Genomic DNA, 23,143 nt, shown 5'->3' with positions numbered 1-23,143 from the left:
ATTTCATGATGTAAGTGCAGAGATGGGCCAAAATAAAATATAACACCAACTATAAGATCATGATAACACCACCACCAAATCACCGTTTATTGAGAACCTATGTTCCAGGCTGCGCCAGGTGTTCTATTACTTCCTCGTAACCGACCTGTGAAATGGGTATTATCTCTGTTTTAAAGAGGAGGTAACTGAGTTTCAGGGAGCTGAAATGACCTGTTTTCAGGAATCCACCTAATAAATGAACTTCAAATTTGTGTTTGACTGATGCCTAAACCTGCATTCTTTTATTCCATTCCCATTTTATTGAGATATAATTGACCTACAGCACTGAATAGATTTAACGTAAACATTCTTATTATTACAGATTATGTGGCTTGTTTCAGTTTTTCTTTAATATTAGTATCTTTAATATAATATTGGAAATGTTTACCTCTTTTCCCCAGGAAGTGGAAGAACCCTCCTTATAAATCCAGCTGATGCCAACCGGTGACCCCTGTGTAAAACAGGCCAATAGCGGGGCAAAAAAAAAAGCACGAGCAAAGGGTGTAGGATCCATGATTTGACCAGTTTCACCAGTTCTTCTGGTGTCCCTTATTTTCCCTGTTTTTCTCATGTCTTGTGACCACCTACTTCATATTTATATCCAAACATTGTTCCTTGTTTTCTAAATACATTCACTTGGTATTTTAGAGACTTGATAGCAGAATCCTTCTGGGTGTGTTTGTTTTACTTTACATCTCTGCTAATTACTTAACAGAACTTATTGACCATGAAGTTCAAGGAATTATGCCTTGATCACTTTTCATACATTTTAGTGTAAATGAGGACACAGCAATGCTGTCAAGCAGGATAAATTGTAAATTATCAGAAGTTATATTTCAAGCACTTGTAAGAGTTATGTTTTAGGACAAAATTCTCATCAGATCCCCATTACATCTTCTCTTGCTTAACAGCCTTGTTTTATTCTCTTTCACTGCAAAGGATGAAGCTTATTTAAGGGTATGGAAATCACAAAGAAATCATGAAAAGAAATACATAACTTTTCTTTCAATAACATGCTAGGAGCTCAGTCAGGAAATAGACATAGATATTTCTTGAGTTACGAAAAATAAGAGATGGCCACAAGAAAAGGTACAGCAATTTCAAATCTGTCAGGATCTAGGAAATAGCCTTACTATTCTTAGAAATTGAGAAGGCTGAAACAGTCCTCGAATTTTTCAGTGAAATCTGCTGCAGTTTGCCTGTGCATGACCTTTCATTCTTCGTATGAATTTTAACTTCATAGAAATGGAGTCACTATATATTGTGTCTGATGGGAATCCTAGCCTTAATTTGGTTTCAGGTAGTTGTAATGAATAGAAGTACTATTATGACACACAACTGTGTGTTCGAACAGACTTGAGTCTTTTGCCATCAGTCATGTGTTATAATTTTAATAAGATCTAAGAGACTTCATCTTTATGAGGCAGTTGGTTAGGCTTTTGACATTCCTACATGTGTTAAATTCAAGGATGATTGTGTTACTTGAAAGTTTTAAAAACTGAAATCTTTCTTATGTTTAAGTTAAAGTTGCTGAAAATTAAAAAGGAAAGGCAGAAAGAAAGATCTCTGAAAAAAAAGTTACATCTATTAATAAAAATCTCTTTATACAGTTCCCTCCTTCCTACTCATAGGTAACTGAGCAAATTGAAGTGGTTAATGTGATAATATTAAAGATGGACTCATGTTAAAAAAAAAAAAAGGTTTGCAGCCTTAGGTAGAGGTACATTGTTGGCTGTCAAGAGGCCACATAAGGGTCTGTTTTCATCTTCACCTCTACTGCAAGAGTGAACCACTCTTAGGAAAGGGCCCCAAACAAGCTAATAGAATAATACGTACAAGACAAAATAGTAATTTGTCAATTTACAACATTACTATCAAACAAATCAGCATTTTTTTTTATTTCTAGATGAAAATACCTTTCCCCTGTGGGAAGATTCAATAGAATTTAAATTATAATTAAAAGGTTATACTGAATTAGCATAAAGTGGGTGAAAAGTAGTAAAAAACTGGTAATAATTACAGCTAGTTTAATGTAGCACTACCGAGACCAAAAGTAGTTCTCTGCCTTCGTAAGAGTATGTTTCAGTGGAAGAGACAAGAGGCAGCCAATAAAAGAGTAAAAACTAAGACAGAATAAAAAAACAATATGTATATAAATATATATAAAAACAATTTACATATACACACACAGGCATGCATACACACATATGTCTGTATGTGTGTGTGTATGTATATAAAGTTTCAGGTAATGATAAATACAATAAAGTAAAAAGTAAAGTAAGGCATCAGGCAACAATTTGGTTTGGGGGGCTTCTATGTCAAGTAGGGTGTTCATGGAAGTCCTCTCTGAGGACCTTACATTGGAACAGAGGCCAGATGAAGCAGAAGAGGGAACCCTGGGAATATCCGAAGGAAGAGAATTCCAGGCGGTGGGAATGAACTTCTCAGGAGTTAAGGAGTAAGTCGTGGTGGCTGAGGAGAGAATTGGTGTGAGAGGAGGATGGTGCAAAGGCCATGGTGAGGAATTTGGATTTTGTTCTAAAGTATCAGACGAGTGGCATGGTCTAATTTACGTTTTCCATGTTCTCTCTTACTGCTGTGAGGAAAATGGATGGAAGGAAAGGGTAGAAGCAGGCCACGGCATTAGTCCCCATGAGAGATCGTGGTGGCACGGGCTAAAGGGGAAATGGTGATAAAGAGAGTTGGGACATATTTTACATGGAGATGCACACCACTTGCTAGTGAGTCGGTTATCGCTGTTAGTGTTTCACTCTTTTTACTCCTGCTAATAACCTTTGGCAAGGTCTTTGCGTTACTCACATCATTTCTCAGTCTTTAATTTCACCTGAAGTTAACTTTCCTTGTTTTCTTCCTTAATCCTAACTTGTGGCATGATTAAAGCTGTCCCCTGGTCCCACATATACAATACAGACCACACTTGTGCCAGGCTGGAAAAGGCCCCTGGTTTTTCTTCATAGTCCAGAGAAAATATCCCACCTCCTTCAATGAGGTTCCACCCGCCCCATAATCACACTCTCACGAGGAAATCTGGCTGCTTTGTTCATATGTTCTGTGCCAGCGCGTCACATGTAGAAGGACATTGTCTTAGAAACTGTTTGCCCGTGTGTTAATACCTTCAAAGTGCTGGAGTTAAGTCTGCTCTCAGAGCCAGTGATCCTTGGGTGACTGGCTCTGCTTTAATCCAATATAATTGATTTTCTGGTTAAAATTTTAAAGGACAATTTCATTTCCCTTACTTACAAGTTCAAGAGCTTAATTTGTAGTTCGCCCATCCATATTAAAAAATAATTATGACTAATCAGTATTTTCAACCGTGCAAAACGACTCTCATTTGTATTTAGGTATCAGGACAAATGAATGAGATAGATATCATTGCGAAGAGTAAGTCTACAGTTTTCAGCGTCACTTTCTTTTCCCTAATAAAAATGTTTAAATTCAGACCCATGATGATGATGATGATGTTTTAAATTATGTGGAAACACAGTTTTTATAACTACAGGGCAAAACTGAAAGACCAAGTTAGTATCAGTCTGTCAAAGTTAGATTATGTTATTACCCCAGCATTTAGCAGCTTTTACCAAAAATTCACCTTCCTGTTTGTAAACAAATATTGCACAAAACATTAAACCTGTTGTAGAATATTTCAAATACTAAATGAAGTTATTTTATAGTACTACAAATATGAAACAGTAGAAATTTCGATAATGTAGAAATTTGTTCGTTTGAGATACTATCTTTAACACTTTTACCTACAAGTAGAACGTTGCAGATATTTGAATATATGTTAATTTTGAATTAAATTATTTTCTCCAGCTCCCTGTGCTCCCATAGGCAGACCTATGTTGATGATATTTGTCGATGTTACTTTTTTTTGAGATTAGAGTTTTTGGCAGTCTCTCAGAAGTGACTGCTGCGATAGGATAACATGAAAGAATCCAATGTGCTTTTCTCCATTGCTTGCTTCACTCTCTCCCCTAAAGACCAATCATAAAGTGTGTTCACATCTCAGAGTGAAACCCTGAGGCAAGACTAATGCTTTAACTTCTGAACAAAATGAGTAAAAATAAATAGAAAGCATGACTAAAAACGTGATTCAGCTGGGCAACAATTATATGGCAGCTGAAATAGGAATAAGGAAATGATAGGTAGTTTTGGAGATTCAGCTGGTGTTAGCCTACACCACAGAATTATAACAGAAGGACTTTAACAACCCCTGCAGTTCCCAATATTGGCACAACTATCTTCAACTAATCTAAACTGTAGGATGGCCTGCGAAGTGAAGGAGTAATAAAATAATGAACAGAAATCCTTGTATGAAAAAGTTAGCATTAATGTAGTGTGATAGTCAGATGAGGAACAGTAGCAACAATGCAATGAACATCTTCCCTTCCCCCAAATAATCTCAACCATTACATTGCTTTTCAGTGTAAAAATGATGATTCCCCTCCTATTTGTAGCCCATCTTTCTCTATTCTTGTTCTAAATTATGGCACTGGGTCTTCACCAACCTTTTCACGTTCTCTCACTTTGTCCTTTTTTGTATGTGTGTGATTTATGACATATCTTAGTTAAATAGTCCTATTCAGAGGTGCTATTCCCTACCTTAAATAAGAAGTTTAGCAACATGATGCTGATTGGTGTGATTAACATGTGCCCTTGACCTTGTAAACACTGAGGACTCAATGTTGAGAGTCACTGCTGTGATTTCACACCCACAGACATGCTCCAACCACGGAAATGAGGCAGAGAAAAGAATCAGTCATTTTTTTATGAATTGTGACAGTGGTCGTTTTCTGTTTTGGCTTGTAAACTCAGCATTTTTCTTAGAAGCGTCTTAAATTAGCCTTGAATTGATTTTCATTCAACCAGCTCTAAAATTTTTGTTTGCAGCCTAAATTTTTCACTGACAGGTTATTAAACGGGGCAAACTTCATTTCGATACTTTGGGACCAGGGCCCGAAGGAGAAGTAAGGACTCCTGCCGTAGACTCACAAGTCATTTGCATTGCATTCGAACTGCATCAGATCTACAAATATTTATTAAGTGTCAAGAGCAAACAATGCCATACTCAAAGGTTAATGCTGAACTCTAAGCATATTGAAGCTCTGAAAGCTGGTTTTCAACCTACTTACACACTCATATGGCCTGGGGAGCTTTTGGGACACTGGCAGTGCCAGTACAAAGATATTTATTTACTGTTGATGGGCATTTGTATACTTTCAAAGTTGCATGTTACAAACACATCGTTGTGCTGGTCTTTTGGTGAACATATGCTTGTATATCTGTGGGGTGTGCACGTGGGATGGAGTTATTGGGTCACAGGAATGAGCGTCTGCCAAGCATCAGGAGACTCTACCAAGTCTCTGTTGGCCATTTGGGCAGCGTCCTTTATGCAGTGGCTCTTCAGATCTCTTGCCCATTTTTACAGGGTTGTCCTCTTTTAAAAACAAATTGTAGAATTCTTTATATATTTTGGATGAGTCCTTTTCAGGTAAATTCACTACAGCTATCTTCCTTTTTCTCTGTGGACTGCATTTTCACATTTGTTAATGGTGTCTTTTGATGAGCAGAAGTTCTCAATTATAATATATTCTAGATTTTTTTCTTTTTGCTTTCGGTTTGTTTTTGATAGGCTAAAATATAGTTACAGGAAGAGCATGCCAAACAACTTTATGTTTGAATAATTTTTATTACAGACTAATTTTCTTTTGTAGTCGTAAATATGTTCCCTCATTACCAAAGTGCAGTGCAACAAAAGTCACATTTCTCTTTAATGTAATCATATCATTTATTTCCATTATTTTCTTCTCCCCTCCTTGATATGTCTTTTTCACGGTTAGCCAAAGAAGCTCCCAGTGTACTTTTCTGTGTCTAGCGAGCAAATCTGAGTGACTGTTGACTAAAATCAGAATTCAGATGGGATCTCTTGAAATCAGAGAATGTGACTAATACCACCAACATTCATTTCTTTGAAATAGACCTTAGTATGGTCAAACCAGACGGTGCTGTGGCCTCAAGTCTGAGTAGACCCATTTTTCCCTGCTGCCACTACCACTGGGACGTGTGCTCACCACTGACTCTGGTTCAGGGAAAAGTGACTGAATTTTCTGCCTGTGACACGGTTGCTTACACCACCTGCCTCTTTCAACCATGATCGTTCTTTAAACGTGAGGGAAAACAGTCCTCCTCTTCCCAGCCCGCCCAGGGCTTTGCTCAGTGAGGAACATTCCATGGCAAAATTATAGCTGGGCTTCCAGGCTCACAGCTTTCTACACTAACTGATACCATCCTTGCTGCAGGGCTGCATCTTCCCCAGACCTAGGGGATGGCTGGGAAGGACAGGACTGAAGGTCCAACGCGTGATGTACAGAGGACCGCTTTTCCCGTCAGTCCCCTGACTTGGTCGTGGCCCAGCCCTCATGCCCAGTCACTTCCCTGCCCCCAGGTGACCCATGATCAGGGCCTTCCCTGCCTTTCTCTGCACAGCACCCTGGTCAGAGAGAACCCCTGTACTCTGACAAGCTTCTGTAACTTTGGATTTTGAAGAGAAGTGTGGGGATCTTGATTTCTTTTTTCCTCTAAGGCCCCTGGGCAAATTACACAGTTGTTCCCAGTTAATCCTCAGTAATATTCAAGCAGAGCACATAAATAATTTGCCATTAAAAAATGAAAGGTCTTCCTGCCACAAAAGTAGTGGAAAATTGGCATAGGAAGGAGCCAGCTTGTACTCTGTGACAGTAGCATCTGTCACTTAGTCTAACTTCCTGAGAGTGTGGAATGTGGTAAAGGGATTGGGCTCAGTCTCTACGCAGCACCTTGCGCATTTATTTAGGTGCAGTGTCCCAATACTGTTATGTAAGGGAGCAGATTCAGTTATATTCATCCACGTAGAAACGTTGGGTATTTGTTTCACAGAATACTCAGTGTTTGTGAAGTTACGGAATCCATTATATCTGATATAGTATGGCAGGTAAATTGATAGAAAATTAATTGGAAGACAGTTCCAAACACAATAACTCAGCAGAAACATCCAGAATCAATTAATCAAACTGCAACTCATTTTAATTGGACATACTCTAACCCAGAAAAGTCATTGGAATCTTTAATTAAGCTTTCAGGCCCAATCGTATTTACATTAGTCATGTTTTCCTGAACAGTTACATCTTAAAATAAAAGGTTATTAACTTGAAACCTAATGGTAAAGTAAAAATCCTCAATACATGTGTGCTGCAAATGTTTATATCTAATTAGACATTACATTTTTTTGGTAATTTAAAAAAGTAGTTTAGAACTGTTTGATTAGACAACCATTAACTCTTTAAAAGTGTGGAATTAAGAAGTCCTGTTTACAAAACTGTTGATTTCCGGCTCGCTATTACGGATGCTCCTTAGGCATGTATTTCCCATGTCTACGTGTGTATTTTCACCTGTTAATATCCCCATCCTCTGACCTTCCTCTCCACGGGGTATCTGTTTCTGACACTGACACCATGTTGTGCTCACGTCTCTCTGTCTAAATCCATTACTAGACTGTGAGATCTCTGAGACCACGATCAGTTGCATATAACTCTGTACCTCCAATGTCAGACAGTGTCCAGCAAAGAGCTGCTAAATAAAGCTTGCAGAACTGAAATGCCAGTCAAACCAAAAGTGATCTGAGGAGAAGAAAATGGAAGTTTTCTTCTTTGACCATATTCTTATATGGAGAGGAAAGGAGCGGCCTTGTAGTGAAAGGCCAACTGTAGGTTTTAGTCTTAACTCTGCCTCTGACTAAATGTGTTTATTCTAAAATTTCTCAGCTATGCCCATGGGCTAGTCCCTGGACTTTTCTATGCCTCTAGTTTCTCATCACCTGAAACAAAACAGCAGAAAACAAACAAGAATGAATGAATTGGAACCAATGAAAATGGATTATTCAGTTGTTGGACTCTGGGTTATTTAGTTATTATTATGTCACTGGTAGAATGAGACAAACCCCTAAATCAGAGAGACTGTAGATGTTTCAGAGTGACAAATGCATAACAGGCCATGATTTAATGTTACTGTGTACTATAAACTCTACACTGTGATTTAAAATACTGTAACACGAAGTCCATGAAATACACCAGGAATACACCTCTAATCCAGATTTCGCTGTGTCTGGCCCTCCTCCAAAGAGTGCCTGGGCCAAAGCTAAAACCAAGGCTGCAGGCTGCCTTCCTTTCCCAGGAAAGAAAACTCCAGCAAGGATGCCGAAAGAATCTCTGTCACAGACTTGACTGAGCCCTAGACTTTCTTTGAGTTGAGTTAGCAGCAGCTTTGATGTGGAAGGAAGAGAAAAGATGTCCTCAAGGTAAGGGGAGAAGAGAGACTTCAAGGATGGCAGGAGATTGAGTAAATGTAGGACGGATGAAACAATTGTGTCAGCAATTCTGAAACTCTGGGATAAAAGCAAGTCCTTCTCTTCCTTGCCCACATAAACTGGAATTGTAAGATGTCTGGCTCCGTACCATACTTCATCTGGATTTATAAATAGAAAATATGACCCACACCCTTAAGACTTTCATATTCTTCATTGAAAAGACACAAATTATGTCAACTGAAGCCATTTGAATACAGATATTTAAATATAGTCATTTGAAATATAAGACTAAATAGCATTAGTACCATGAGTTCAGAATTCTCAGAAATTCTTTTATTGCCCTTTCCTGGTGTTTCATTATCCAAAAACATAGAATTAATTGATTCAGAAATATTTATTGAGTTTTATCGACAATCTCAGTCCCAGGGACCCAAACATCCCTGTGAGGAAAGGCTGTACCTCTCTTCAACTCTTGAAGCACCAAGCTCCCATCTGCTACTCCTAAGGTACAGCTGGTTTAGTGAATGAGTGTGTTAATTATTTACTAACAGTAAATTCATTGAGAAGTAATAATTATTATCAATATTAATTGATAATTAGTTATAATTATACATAATTATAATTATAGATAATTATAATAGTCGCACAGCTATTATGTGTCAGGCACTGTTCTTTGTTCTGGGGATATAGTGTGATTGAAATAGCCCTTATTGAATGTGTATTCTGATGGAGATACACTGATAAGATACAAGGAACACTGTACAAAAGTAAAGCTTGCTAGATGATGACAAAGACGTACTTATTTAGGGTCTTTCTGGCCAAATTTCGGTTCTGAAATACCAAAAAATAAACAAAAAACAAAAATCAAAAAACCTGTTGAATCTCTGAGAATAGGAGACCTTAGGTAAATGAGGCTAGATTAGGAACTAGCTAAATGAAGTTGGGGGTGGGCGTGTAGGGAGAGCTAACACATTCTGGAAGAGAGAACAGGTACAGAGCAGGTGTAGGATCCTGGAGGTGAGGCAGCATCGTCTGTTCAAAGATGAAGCTCCTTTTGAGAGGCCCCAAGACCACCTAACTGTCTCTGGGTAAGCCACCCAGATTATTTAGATGAGGACACTATCTTCCTCCTTCAAATTCTGAGCGTTAATGTATGGTATTCCTGGGCACCAGTGTATGCGCAAGTGCACCCAGAGCTTACATTCCCAGTAAGATAGTGCTTTAAGTGACTGTCTGCATCAGGTTCACCTGTGTGCTTGTTGACCGTTTAGATTCACAGCCTTTTTTTCTGGTCCACACAATCAGTATTTCTTGGGACAAGCCCCTGACCCTGTATTTTAAGAAGCCTTTCCATGTAGTACTCATATTCCTTAACGTTTGAGAACCTCTGCCTTAGAATAGCAGGGTCTGATTCTACCCAAACACTGTAAACCTCTTCAAGGGTGACTTGGTAAATACATGTTGTTATATATTATTCAATAAATGTTACACCACTGTGTGTCCTCATTAATCCCCTTTCCTGATTTCGTTGAGAATCTCTAACAATGAACATTGGTCCAACACTTAGAAAAAATTCACTGGGAAATATGCCTGACAGAAGCAAATACTCTGGTGCTCAAACTGATGCTGTGTGTTTTTGATGAAAAGATAACAACCAAAAGGTCACATCAACGCACAGTCAAGTTAGAAAAGCTCAAGGATTCCTTCATAGTTCTCACTAAATTAAAACTGTCCCGGCATCAGGATCAGGTTTCAATGTGAAGGACGAACCACACTTACCCACAAATATATGCTTATTTAAAATTGCAAGAAAAAGGTTAGTTTCTACATAAGAATATCAATGCATATCACTGTTATTTGGAATGAAAGAGCCTTTAAGTTCTTTAAAATAAAGAGACTGATTAAAAAAAGTCTCCCATTTAAAGTTTAATAGAACTCTTTTAGAAAACAAATCTATAACAAATTCAACCTTTGGGAAAAAAACGTGAATCAATGTTTTATGTTTTTGAATTCTTCTACTATTTTGTCACAAATCGTGCTTCTAAAAGTGTATTGGCTCTTCAGACTCCAGTGGTTCTCTGTTAAGGCCATGATTTTGGCCGCCCTCCGTGAGGCCGCAGTTTTGTGTGGTCTTAAAATCCTGAACAAAACACCTAGGAACGTGTTTGCATTTGCAGTATTTCCCTTTTAGGTGGAACGGCCACCCGACAGAGGGGCTTTCTGGGATGCATTCGGTCTCTGCAGTTGAACGGAATGGCCCTGGACCTGGAAGAAAGAGCCAAGGTGACTCCGGGAGTGGAGCCGGGCTGCAGAGGGCACTGCAGCAGCTACGGGAAGTTGTGCCACAACGGCGGGAAGTGCAGGGAAAAGCCCAGCGGCTTCTCCTGTGACTGCACCTCCTCTGCATACACAGGGCCCTTCTGCTCAGAAGGTGAGTGTGACGTGGGTGCCCCAGCAGCAAGACAATCCAACGTGAATAAAACCTCCCACAGTTCTTTTTCTCTGTAGCTATTTGAAACACAAGTATTTCCATTTCTGAATTTTTTTTGGCAAATGGCCTATCTTATGCCAATGACAGTTCATTACTTAAATATTTGCTGCGGTTCTTTGAACACCGTGTTTATCGATGGTAAACCCTGTAATAGTCGCCTCTAGGTGTTGTAGAGTGTTGGCTGCGCAGTCTGATCCTTTCTATCTACAGCTAATGCTCTTAAGTAATATGGGTGTCAACAACCAGTCCCATGGGCAGTTCTCATTTTTCAAATCATTAAAAGCATTATTGTTATTTTTGAAGATGGTCAGCAATGCAAAGACATTTGGGAAGCTTTGTTGTTTTACCAAACAAATATTATTTCCAGGAATATAAATAACGTTTCCATTCAGTATTGATGTGTAACAAAATAGAGATACTCGGTCGTTTTGCTCTGTGAAATGCCGACTGTCTGTTGGTGAAGTGAAACAGTGGACTGTTTTTCAGCTGGTCTTGTTCACTGCTCCGTGTCATGGAAGAAGGAACGAACTGAGTGGAGTACTCAGCGTTCTGAACAGACTTCCATGAATAGACAAACGTTTGCTATAGTTCCTCATAGAAAAATGTCAACCAGTTTAATCCAGTTGCTTTATTTAAGTGTTTCTGGGCTACTGAACCTTTACCTGAAGGAGGCTAACGAAAACTGGCTGCAAATTGAATCAGTCCCTGATTTGCAATGAAAGCCTTTGAGATTTTTTAATGGAAAGTTGGCCAAAGTGCACTCTTCAGGTCATCTACTTTTTATGAGGAATAAGTTATCGTTTGAAATCAACCTGTGGTAATCAATCACTGCTGCTACCATTCTATGCTTCTCACGTTTAAAGTTAGAACTAAGACCTGTGTCTTTACATCCTCATGTCTTTATAAGAGGATGCCTTTATTTTCTGGATCTAAATGATTTCCAGTTCATCTCGCTAAGTGTAATCAGGAATATTATTCTGCATCCACATGTTATGTAGTATCTCAAACGTGTATCTATAGAGAGTAAAAATAATAAACAGGCAAAAAACCTAAAGCCCTGAGGGAGTGGAGATGTTGCCACATTTATCCATGAGCATCATCGGAAGCTCACGTTCAACACCTGCCCTGTATAGTAATGGAGGAAAGCAGAGTTCTGGGATCCCGAGCTAGTTACCTCTCCCACCACCTTCTTCACTTTTATACAAATCTATTTGGTGTGTGTGTGTGTGTGTGTTTATGTGCGAATTTAGGATATTAATCTTGTGTAAGTAAAATGATTTTTAAAAGTTTGGATAGTTATTTTTTAAATTTGCAAAGTGTCAGTATAACCGAGGCAACATCCTTATTTCTTAAATTTTTTAACGTAAAATGTGCTTATCATTTCAGAGATTTCTGCCTATTTTGGATCTGGCTCATCTGTGATTTACAATTTTCAAGAAAATTACTCCCTAAGTAAAAATTCCAGCTCCCACGCGGCTTCATTTCACGGTGACATGAGGCTAAGCAGGGAAACGATCGAGTTTAGCTTCCGCACCACACGGACCCCGAGCTTGCTGCTCTACGTCAACTCCTTTTACAAAGAATACCTTTCAGTTATCATTGCCAAAAATGGTGAGTGCTGTTCAGACGAGGGAAAACCGGGTTAGAACATTAGGTCAGGAACAATGTAGATCCTTCTCATGGTCCCGCTGCTCAAACGACAAACAGGAAAAGAAGTGTGCCTGTCCTGTGTATTCAGTTTTGTGTTTTCAGTACTGTCCTATCAGCTTAATCTAAAAGGACTATTTAAAACACTTAAAATGCCTGTATCGCTTTATAATTTTGGTAATTTAACACAATCAGTGTGAATTTTTAATTTATGTAGATAAAATATTTATTATATTTTATCATTGCTAGGATCACTTTACTCTTCCATGTAACAGTATCAGTTTTGTGGTTCATTTTGAAATAAGATGCCTATTTGTACATAACAAGTAATTTCCTTTGAATCAAAGTAGAGAAGTTTTGAGAGAATGTTAACAAACTAGCATTATGTGTAAGAAAACGTCCACAAAATAATCTGTTGGTTCTGATTTTCGGCCATAAAGTAGTCACGGGAAATGCTAGTACATCGATACAGGGTAATGGTATGTGGCTTAGGACGTGTGTGCTACAGAAAACCACTTACTGTTATTGTTCTCTTCCCTTTATCTGGATTAGAGATAAAAATTTTATGAGTAAATCCTCTGGGTGAGGAAAACAAATGAACATACAAACATGTGAATATATCATTTCAACTAAATCAAATATGGCCCAAGGTCACTGAACACCAAAATAAAAATAATATTGTTCAATAAGTATATGTCTCCTCACTGTATACATTTTGAGCTTGAAGCTTATCTATATATATTAGGACATCTTCTCTGTTAAACTGGAAGATATCCTGTGAAGTAAATTTATTGACATCTTTGCAGGCAATTAAGTGAGTAGTGTTTGCTTATAATAATTCCATTCATCAGTTGCATTTCAGGAATGGTAGATGTATTTTTTTTGAAAGACGAGATGATAGAAGCAACGTTCTTGCAATATTCCACAGTAGTTCGGCACTTCATAATATACTAAATCTTATTTTTTTAAGTTAGAGGCTAGTACGGAGATTTGCAAATGCTTAATCACATATTTGACAAATTAAAATTTTGCAGGAAAGGGCCTGCTTATTTGCAGCATATTTGCTCTTGATTTTGAAAATAGTGCAATTTCACATGGAAACTGACTTCTAGGGATTATGAGGAAAGTGTACATGCAAATGAACTACTGTGAACTTTCCCCCAGAAATTAATATCAAAAAAGGACTCTTGAGTTTTTTTAAGTAGTTTTTAAAATACAATTTTAACTAAAATATAACTTTTTCCCCCTACTTTAGGAAGTTTGCAGATCAGGTACAAGCTAAACAGACATCAAGAACCCGATGTTGTTAACTTTGATTTCAAAAACATGGCTGATGGACAGCTTCACCACGTAAAGATTAACAGGGAAGAAGCAGTGGTCTTTGTGGAGGTAATAGAGAAAAGGCAACAGAAGCAATGGTTAAAATTATGCTCCCCAGCAAGAAGGACCTACAGCAGAAATTGGATAATAGATAGATCAAACAAAGACATCCTTTCAGTTGCTGCTCTTGGATAGATCATGGACCATCAGATGTGTTCAGTTTTTTTAAGCAATAAGATTCTGTCCAAAATATTATTAATATTTGATACTTAAAATTGCCAAACTTTCCTATTTGTTTTGCTTTACTCAGGAGGGAAATACTTTCTAGTTTACCATATCATGCTATTGGTAAGACCATTGCTACTCTAATGAAACCAGTTTACTTCAGATGGGTATACATGCAACCATAATTCTAGCACAGAAATTAATGATTGCAATATCAGAATAAATTTTAAAATGATGTGAATTACAGCAGAGAAAGTTGAATTATTCACTCTACCAGCTTTTGAAGAAAAGTACTAATATTTCAACCCTCTAGGTAGAGGAAAATTTCTTAGCTGAATGACTCAAGTGAAAATACCCAGCTAAGTAAAAATATCAAGATGAGAATAGCTTGTATCTTTTTGTTGGTTTTCCCCATTTTGGCTTTCTTATACAGTGGAGAAAAATAAAGTGATATAAGGGGATAGAAGGTGGGGTGCACTGGTATCTGAGGGTGCACAGAAATAGTTTAGAAAATAATATTCACCTGTATAAATGGCTAACTCTTTAAACTTTGTTTTCCTCAACCTTTGGGGCCATATTAACTATTGCCTATTTTATCATTTTCTTTTGTCTTCCTTTGCCTCCTGTCCTCTTCTCAACAACGGCATCCGTTTGGATGTTTGCACCGTAACAATTTTATAGATTGATGAGAAAGCGAGGAGACAAGTCCACCTTGCATCAGGTACAGAACTCAGTGCGGTCAGATCCCTTGTACTGGGCAGGATTCTAGGTAAGTAAAAGGAATGGCCTTTCGCCTAATCATGATGCATAAACATGGACCAGAAGAGTCATATGCCAGACACATAGACACACACAGACACACAGACACAGACACACACACACGCCACATGCAAATTCATCATGCCAAAAGAAATCTCTTGCATAATTTCATTTCTGAAGTGAATGATAATCAAGGCAGAAGCTGTACTTTCTCAGGGGTATATGTAATCGTGAGTAGGGACATTTTGCAAGATGAGCAAGCATGCTACTTTGATAGTAATGCCACTCTGGCGTGTGCCATGCGTCAGTCCAGCATAATGAAACACGGTATTGCCCTCACACTTCAAGAATATCAAATAAAAGTAGAAATAACAGACTGTGTATCAGTCAGCTGTCAAATATATAAATCATCATCTAATGATAAAACTAGGATTAGATCTAAAAGAAAATGGAGGAGGAAGCAATTGCTTTTCTGCTGCTTAGTGAGTATGCTTTAGGTTGTGGCCTTGATCCTGTTTGCCTTGTTGAGATGCAGTGGCCAGCCACTCCTGCTAGAACCCAATGACTTATAACCCAGTGTCTATCTAAATGCCTTATAATTCTTATTTCTATCCACTAGTTACTTCTGATAATAGCACTGAAGTAGAAACATACTCTTGCCATTTTAACATCAAAATATGTGTGCTTTTTTTTATACTTGCCAGCAAGGACTAAATGGAAAGAGGGGCAGTACATTTTAAAAGGGATTTTCTTTTTAGTTATAAAAGTGGGGGTGGGAGACTTTCTGTAGTCTGGTTTTCCTTCCTAGTTTGATATTTGACCCTAACCTCGAATATTTTGTCCAAGATAATGAATGGAATCTTTTATTTTTTTGACCTTTTCAGTTACTTATACCTTGATATACCATTTCTTGCATTCCCTGTACATAATCTCCGAATCTTGAGAATGCTTTATCAGACCTGTGGGTGAATGATCAAAATATCGGCCCTTGAGAAGGTTAACAGTTAAGTTGGTAAATATTTATAGGCTTTCTAGTACTATGATAAGCACCAGTATTGTACGCTCTTATTCTCCAAACAAGCAGGGGAAGTATCAATTGCATTGTTCTTCCAGGATGCTATAGTGGAGACAAAAAATATGTGCAAAGTACTACTTAGATACTTGGAAGCTTAATTGGAATATCCCAAGTGAGTTTCATAGTATAAGTTACATAAATTCAACTACAGTAATTAAAAGATCAGATCATTATAACCAATCCCGATTTCAAGGGCTCCTCAGTCTGGCAAGGTCTGAGATGAGGCACTTTACATAAAAATGTAAAATGCAAGATAGAAAACTCTAACAATTATGCATAATGTTGATAAAATCATATTTTTGAAGAAATAACATCTTCAAGTTTAATGCCAGAGTTGCTGATGAAAATATTTTGTGTGAATAGAAATAAGCCAAATATATTATAAAAGAATTGGGAAACTGATCTGCATTTTATAAGGAGGATTGTATTAATCAAACAGTAGAATAATAGCATTCATTATATAAATGTTTGTCTCCCTTTTTATAATGAATATCACAGATTAATGAGGAATTAAAGATGTTAAGGTTTTCATTCAAGAACAGAGTGTTATTAAAATGCATACCACTCATGCTGAAAATTAAGATTCAAGTTCAAAAGTAAGAATTTGTTTGGTACGTGCCTAAGGTGTGGATCTTGGCCAAGGACTAATATTACATTCAAATCATTTGTAACTCAAAGGAGACTAAAAATTTATGATCATATGGTATGGTTTATGAATTTACAACAAAATGTTATGTACTATATTATTATATTGTAATATGGTATATTAACTTATAGCAAAATTGATGCTAAAAGGGAACTAGTAGTTTTCCAGAGAGTTACTCAATCTTGAAGTTTCTTATTATGTTAGTCAGGGTCCTCCAAGAAGCCACTGGCAAGACAAAATTAACCACGTGAGGATTTTATTAAGGGGACACTTGTGAAAGAGAACGTGTGGAGAGAGCTTGCCAAGACCGGGAGAGCCATCAGATGCCATGCAGCTCTGCCTTCAGGTGAAGGAGAGAGGGAGGGAAAGTTAGACAGAAGCATCCTAGACTTCTGTGCAGTCAACAAAGGTTAAACAGTCTTTGGGGAGCCCATGAGTCTGTCATCCATCAGAGGAGTCCCATGTTTCCAAAGGATGGGTCTGCCTTAGAGTCCCTGCTATGAGCAGCTGTTGGCTGGGAACAGCCCATGGGAAGCAAGGCACTGGCCCAAGTATGAGGATGGATTTCAGAGCCCAGCAGCTGGGGCCCTTGGTCAATTCCTCTCATCTAGTTGGAGGTCTGCAAGGCACATTCTCATGTGCTCACACTTATCAACTATGTTTCTCATTTTTGTAATTCTGTTTGGCTCCCTTGTTCATTTAGCACATACTTTGTGATCACCTGTTGTGTACACAGAGAATGCCACTCAGCAAGGCAGACACTGCATCTGCCCTCACAGAATTTATGGTTAGTGGGCATACAGATAATCATTATACAAAATGTTCCTGTGTATCTAATTGAGTATAATGTACCCTATGTTGCTTGGGATAAAATAGTTCCAAATTATCCTCCAAATTAAAATAAATTAAAATACGGTGGGACTTCCCCGGCAGTCCAGTGGTTAGGACTCAGCACTTTCACTGCCGGGCCCCGGGTTCAATCCCTGGTCAGGGAACTAAGATCCCACAAGCCGGGCAGCACAGCCAAAAAATAAAAATAAAATAAAATAAATACTTGTTTCGTTTTATAATTTCTTTTAAGGGAGCAGAAAAAAAACATTGACCAGTTTTTTGGGAGGGGTTATAATTTGCCTATTTTCAACCAAAGACTTAAGGATATGACCATCCACTGCCATTTTAGATGGAAACCCAGAAATAAAGGAAATTCTTCCCCTCTTTCACTTTTCTCCAGTACTCATTTCTTAAACTTAGGAAGAATCATGGGAATAATTTTGGATTACTGTCACTATTAATCAACATTACTAGCAGATGTTGAAAAGGAGGGTAAATTTTAGAAATAATATCAAGCTCTACTATGGTGACATGGAAACCATCTCTAACTCCCTACTACACTTAAAATATTTAAAGACTCAAGAACTTTGGCATTAGTAGTCATTAGTAGTTGGGAGCCAGGGTGAGATGATCCAGCTGTTTGCCAAGCAGCTCGATTTAGATACTCCTGTATTCAATAAAGTACATCAAATTTGCTTTTCATATTTAAAATTCACTATAAAATTAAACTCTGGGTTCTATATCTGGATACTTTTATGTGTTAGAATCATATGTTTTATGATTTATTTGAGTAGAAGCTGGATGATTATTTTCACTCATCCTGAGTAGTAGCTTTTGTATATTAGAGGTGATTGATGACCATTGAGGATCATTTCTCTCTTCTGAGGCCATAGAGCCAGGGAGTACACTCAGATTACCGCAGTGGAGGTTTAGCCCAGATATAAATAAAGTCTGTAGTCAGCTAGGAAAGGACATCTACTCAGTCTCCGATAAAGAGCTTTGAGAACAATCTCAATGTGTCAGGAACCGTTCATGTAAAACTCACTTAAGAGCCCAGACGTGAGGAAAAAACATGAGCCAGGTAACCTAAGGGCACTGCAATTTTGTAAATATATTGTGAAACGTCCCTTAAGATAATGGAGGCGTTATTTTAAAAGCATGTTTTAAAAGAGAAGTATAGTTTAGAGCAAGAAAAGTAAGGAATCTACTTAAAGTCATTTTTTTGTATTCAGCAGCTTGAGTTTTGAAAATTTTAATAATTAAAATGTCATAGACCATCTTCAGTACTTAGCATGACTTCATCCTTGTGGCGGCTTTAATCGTTTCCAGACAGTCAGCTACATCATTTTGAATTGGCCATACCTAGAAACTTAAAAACAGCTTTTCTCCTCATCGTGACACCCCAGCATCGATCAGAAGTGTCATGTTCCAAAAGCACAGAGCACTCATGACGCTGAAACGTATTATCTGCTATTAACTATGGAGCAAATGATAAGGTAGACAGTGGGATTTTGTCAGAGGTGCATATAATCATGAGTACACGCTCCAGGTGGGATGGGCAAGTGTACGCCTTTGACAAGGACGTCACCTGCATCACTTTCACTTGGCCGTCAAACATCGTAAAACAGAGCTCAACTTACACTGCAAAAAATACTAAATGATAAAAGCCGAAGTCACAAATCCCAAATTATATATTTATCAGCTGCCACAATCTAGAAGCCTTCATACAATGATAAGACTCAAATAATTTCTAAACTAAAAAGGAGAAAGCAATTGTTGCTTTCTTTAATTACTGACATGCTTTAAAATGTACCTGTACCAGGAATAAGTAAAAAATAAAGCCATGATCAGGGACTTACGCTATTGTGTGCATGAATTTATTAAAGACCAGGCATTGATGGATGAGAGAGAGAGGATGGAATTGACAGGAGGTACGGATACAGGACCTTTGGGGTGGAGAGAGGGCACAGCCACAGCGAAGAGATACTGGACCGGCCAGCCTAATGATGGTCTATAGCACTAGTCAGAAGAAAGACAGTGAAATGTGAATTCTGCTTGGGTTGTCTGTTAAGTATAAAAGAGGGTTGGAGATGGTTTCCATGTCATCAGAGTAAGATATTGTTACCTATAAATTATCCTCCTTGCTTGATAGCTGCCAGTAATGCTTGTTAATGACGATTGGAGCCAAAAAGTGTTCCTACGTTCCATTCTCATTTGTAGAAGTGAGTCCTGGATGACAGAGAGGGAGCAATTCCTCTCTTTCTATTCTTCCTTCTGAAGAGGCAGGCAGTCTGATGTCGTTTCTTTGTTAAGCATGTTCAAAATGTGTTAAGTACTGAGGCCAAAGTGAATGATTCCTCAATCGGCTCCTTTAAGAGACCTATTTACTCAAAGATTATATAAAGAGACATCTCTCTACGATGTAATTATGTAATTAATCAAAGGAAATATGCAGGTATAAAGTTGTTTTGCTAATTCATTAAGCTTTTATTGGGTCACAATTCTACCACATGAAAAAAAAACCTCAATTAAGATCATTGCATACTCTTGAAATTGCATAAAACCTCTGATAGCAAATGTGCCCACATTTTGAATAATGATATAATTTAACCTATTACAAAATGACTGAAAATTACTATTCAGAGGCTGAGTGAAGTTCGACTATTTATTACTTTTTTATGTCAGGTATGTAAGGGTGCAAGACCACTGACAGCAAAAATCGGTGGGTACATCATGGTGGGAAGAGCCAGGTTGCATCAAATAAACTGGGTTCATATTCCTCCATAATTAATAGGCTGCATTACATTTGCTTTGTTTATTCAAAACTCATTAAATTAAGTTCTGAGTTGTGTTTACAGATTGTTTTTTATGTTAGAAGAGTTTTCTAAAAGCCTGAAGATGTTTTCACTCATTGTGAGCAGTAGCGTTGGTATACTTAAAGGCAGTGACCACATAGGGATTATTTATCTCTTCTGAGGCTGCAGAGCCAGGAAGTAACTCAGGTTTTTGCAGTGGAGATCTAGGCCAGATGTAAATAAAGTATGTGGTCAGAAGGAAGAGGATGTCTACGGCATCTCACAGAAGAGCTTCAGGAACGGACTTCAATCTCAGGGACATTTTATATAAAACCTGCTTCAAAGCCAAAGGGTACACAAGAAAGTTTAATTCAGTTACTTAAGGACACTGTGATTTTGTAAATGTCCAGTCAGATGACACTTCAGGTGACACAGGTCATGCTGAAAGCAAAAGAGAAGCTCAGGTTACCGCGAGATGCCTCACTATAAATAGTTTGTACATTAATCAGGTTCTCAAGGTTGTATCTCAGAGCAGTAGGCTTGGTTGGCAAATAAATACCGTTTACAAAAAAAACTGCTCCTTTATCCACACAGTATTTGCTGTCTGCTTTGCCATTTGACTTTTCCACCAACTGTTGTTGTTGTTGACTCCTTGTTGTAATTGCCTGTGATGGTAAAAATGTCCTGCTGGTCATTAGCACGGCTCCTTTGATTCATTGCACCATTTTCTGGCAAGCTTTATTTATCTTTATGGATTAAAGGCATTGAGATCCTTTTTTAAGGTGACCCCTTTTCCATAGGTGTGGCCAAACTACTTAGGTTTCTTTTGAGTTATTTGTTTTGTTTTGTTTTTCTTTGTTGTTGTTGTTTTGACAGCCACAAGAAGTTTCATGAAGCACTTCTTGTTTTAATTGTTCTTCATTTACTTCATATCCTTTCCAGAAACAGTCCTCTCTCTGCGTAATAAACAGAAAGGCGCTTCATACGAATTTTACTTTCTTGTTACTCTATTTTCTTGTAGAACTTTTGGTAGATTTCTTTGCAAAAGCAGAAGCCATTCCCTTGGTTGGAAGATACAGTTGAGGCTAACTTTTTAACAGGCAAGACCACCTGCAAAATCTGAGTCAGTTAAGAATTTTTCTAACCGGAAACATCCCAAACATAATTGTCTTATCAGGATTTCAATGAAGTAAGAGGCATTTATCTACAATTCCCCCACCCGTGCTGTTCTAACCCTTACATGTTGTTGGCATTTCAGGAGTCAGATAATAGGAAAGATAAATGTTTTTGTCCACTGGCTCTATGAACACAGTTGTCAGTGCAGCTCTCTGATACTATGTACTGCTTATAAGCAACTTAATATAGCTGTTAACTTCATCTGGACTCAACTCTGGGAAGATGGATGCAAAGTCCCATAGTTCCCTTTCTCTCCAGATTCTAGTTCCGACCCATTGACTTTCCTGAAACAAGGGAGTTGACGGTCTAGCGCAGCCAGGTGGGGTGCCTGGGGGCTGCCAGTGAGACAGTGTTGTGAGACTCCCTGCTTCTGGTTGGAAGAGAGTCTGGGGACCAGCCTAGAAGAGTCTTAAGGGAGACCCTGAATTGTGTGGCTCCTGGAAAATGCTTGGCTTGCAGAGACCCCTGGACCCCGTGGGGAAAGGGCAGCATTGAAAACTCAGCGCTTCTGTGTTCCCTCTTTGCCGAGGAGAGAATGACCTGAAATGTGAGGATGTCCTGAATCCTGAAATTTGGACCATGTCCTCTCTGTCCCAAGGTTGGGTGGGCATTTGGATGGCAGCTTCACGGACAAGGACAGCTGCTACGCTGTCTACCTTCTCTGGGCGTCAGCCACCTAAGGAAGGCAGTGACAGAGAATCAACGAGCAGATGAGAAAAGCAACCCTATATACAACCCTTGATTCAACAGCAGTCAAGTGGGAGAGAAATCAAAACAACCAGAATGAAGCTATTCAAGGAGACAGACCCCATCCTGAATGAAACTAAGTAAGAGCGCTGTAAGGAAATTCTAGCCAAGCAGCAAAAAGACCTAGAGGAACTACAAGTATGATTTTTCCAGACTAAAAAAGAATGATCTTTGTGGATACTTGAAATCATTCCCTGGAAGAGCAAGTGAGAAAAGCACGTGACCCACACAAAAACAAGTCCTCAAAGATAGAAATCAGCAGGGAGATTAAAAGCAGTTAAAGAATATGCAGAGGAGACCAAACGTGAATCTCGGCAGTCCAGAAGCGTAAAAAGGATGAAAGTGAAACAATAGCTGCTCGCACAGCATATGAAATTTTCCAAGCTAAAGAAAAACCTGTGTCTGCAGATTAAAATGGGCCACCGGGGTCTATGCGTAATAGATGAGGGGAGATAAACAGCAGGGACAATCTGATAAAAATTCCTAAATCACAGGGAACCTTACAAAGTTTAAGAACGAAGTGATAGAGCCAGAAGATGCTGGAGTAAGATATCTACAGACGATTAAGAGAATAGGGCTGTGCAGAGTCATCCTTAAAATAGACACACAAAGAATCACCTAATCCATCAAGATAAATTTCTGTTCCAGATACACTCCATCACATTTTCTAATTTATTTCTTCATAGCATTATCAGTCTTCAGAATTTTCATCCATTCCTGTTTCATGTTTAGCGTCTGTCTCCCCTACTAGAATGTAAGATGCTCAAACAGCAGGGAATGCGTTGCCTGTATATTTAGCTCTTAAAACAAATATTAATTGACAGACTAGTTTAAGTTTTAGATTTTAAAGCTTTTTTCTACAATATTTTATAATAGGTAAATATTTTCCGTTTAAAGGTGTAGGGTTTTTAAAAGTTGCCTCATATCAGATTTTTACCAGAGAAGCGAATTTTATCTATTTACTTTTTTCGTTGTTGTTCAAAATGTAAGATTTTTTTTAAGGTCTATAGAAATTTTTTTCAGGATTTAA

The 23,143-nt window shown here is 38.1% G+C and overlaps 1 protein-coding gene across 6 annotated transcripts in view; it reads left to right on the top strand.

Annotated features, from left to right (window-relative positions):
- Positions 1-23,143, top strand: part of CNTNAP4 (contactin associated protein family member 4) — a 589,031-nt gene that overhangs the window by 557,509 nt on the left and 8,379 nt on the right. For all 6 annotated transcript variants that reach the window (XM_079907172.1, XM_079907174.1, XM_079907173.1 and 3 more), the window contains 4 exons: positions 10,593-10,832; positions 12,279-12,503; positions 13,795-13,928; positions 14,766-14,853. In XM_079907172.1, coding sequence (XP_079763298.1) covers positions 10,593-10,832; positions 12,279-12,503; positions 13,795-13,928; positions 14,766-14,853 — 687 coding nt within the window. The remainder of the gene's footprint in view (positions 1-10,592; positions 10,833-12,278; positions 12,504-13,794; positions 13,929-14,765; positions 14,854-23,143) is intronic.

This window comes from Stenella coeruleoalba (genome assembly GCF_951394435.1).
Source record: "Stenella coeruleoalba genome assembly, chromosome: 20".
NCBI lineage: Eukaryota > Metazoa > Chordata > Mammalia > Artiodactyla > Delphinidae > Stenella > Stenella coeruleoalba.
Note: the sequence above shows the minus strand (reverse complement) of the source record. Positions and strands in the feature narration are given on the sequence as shown.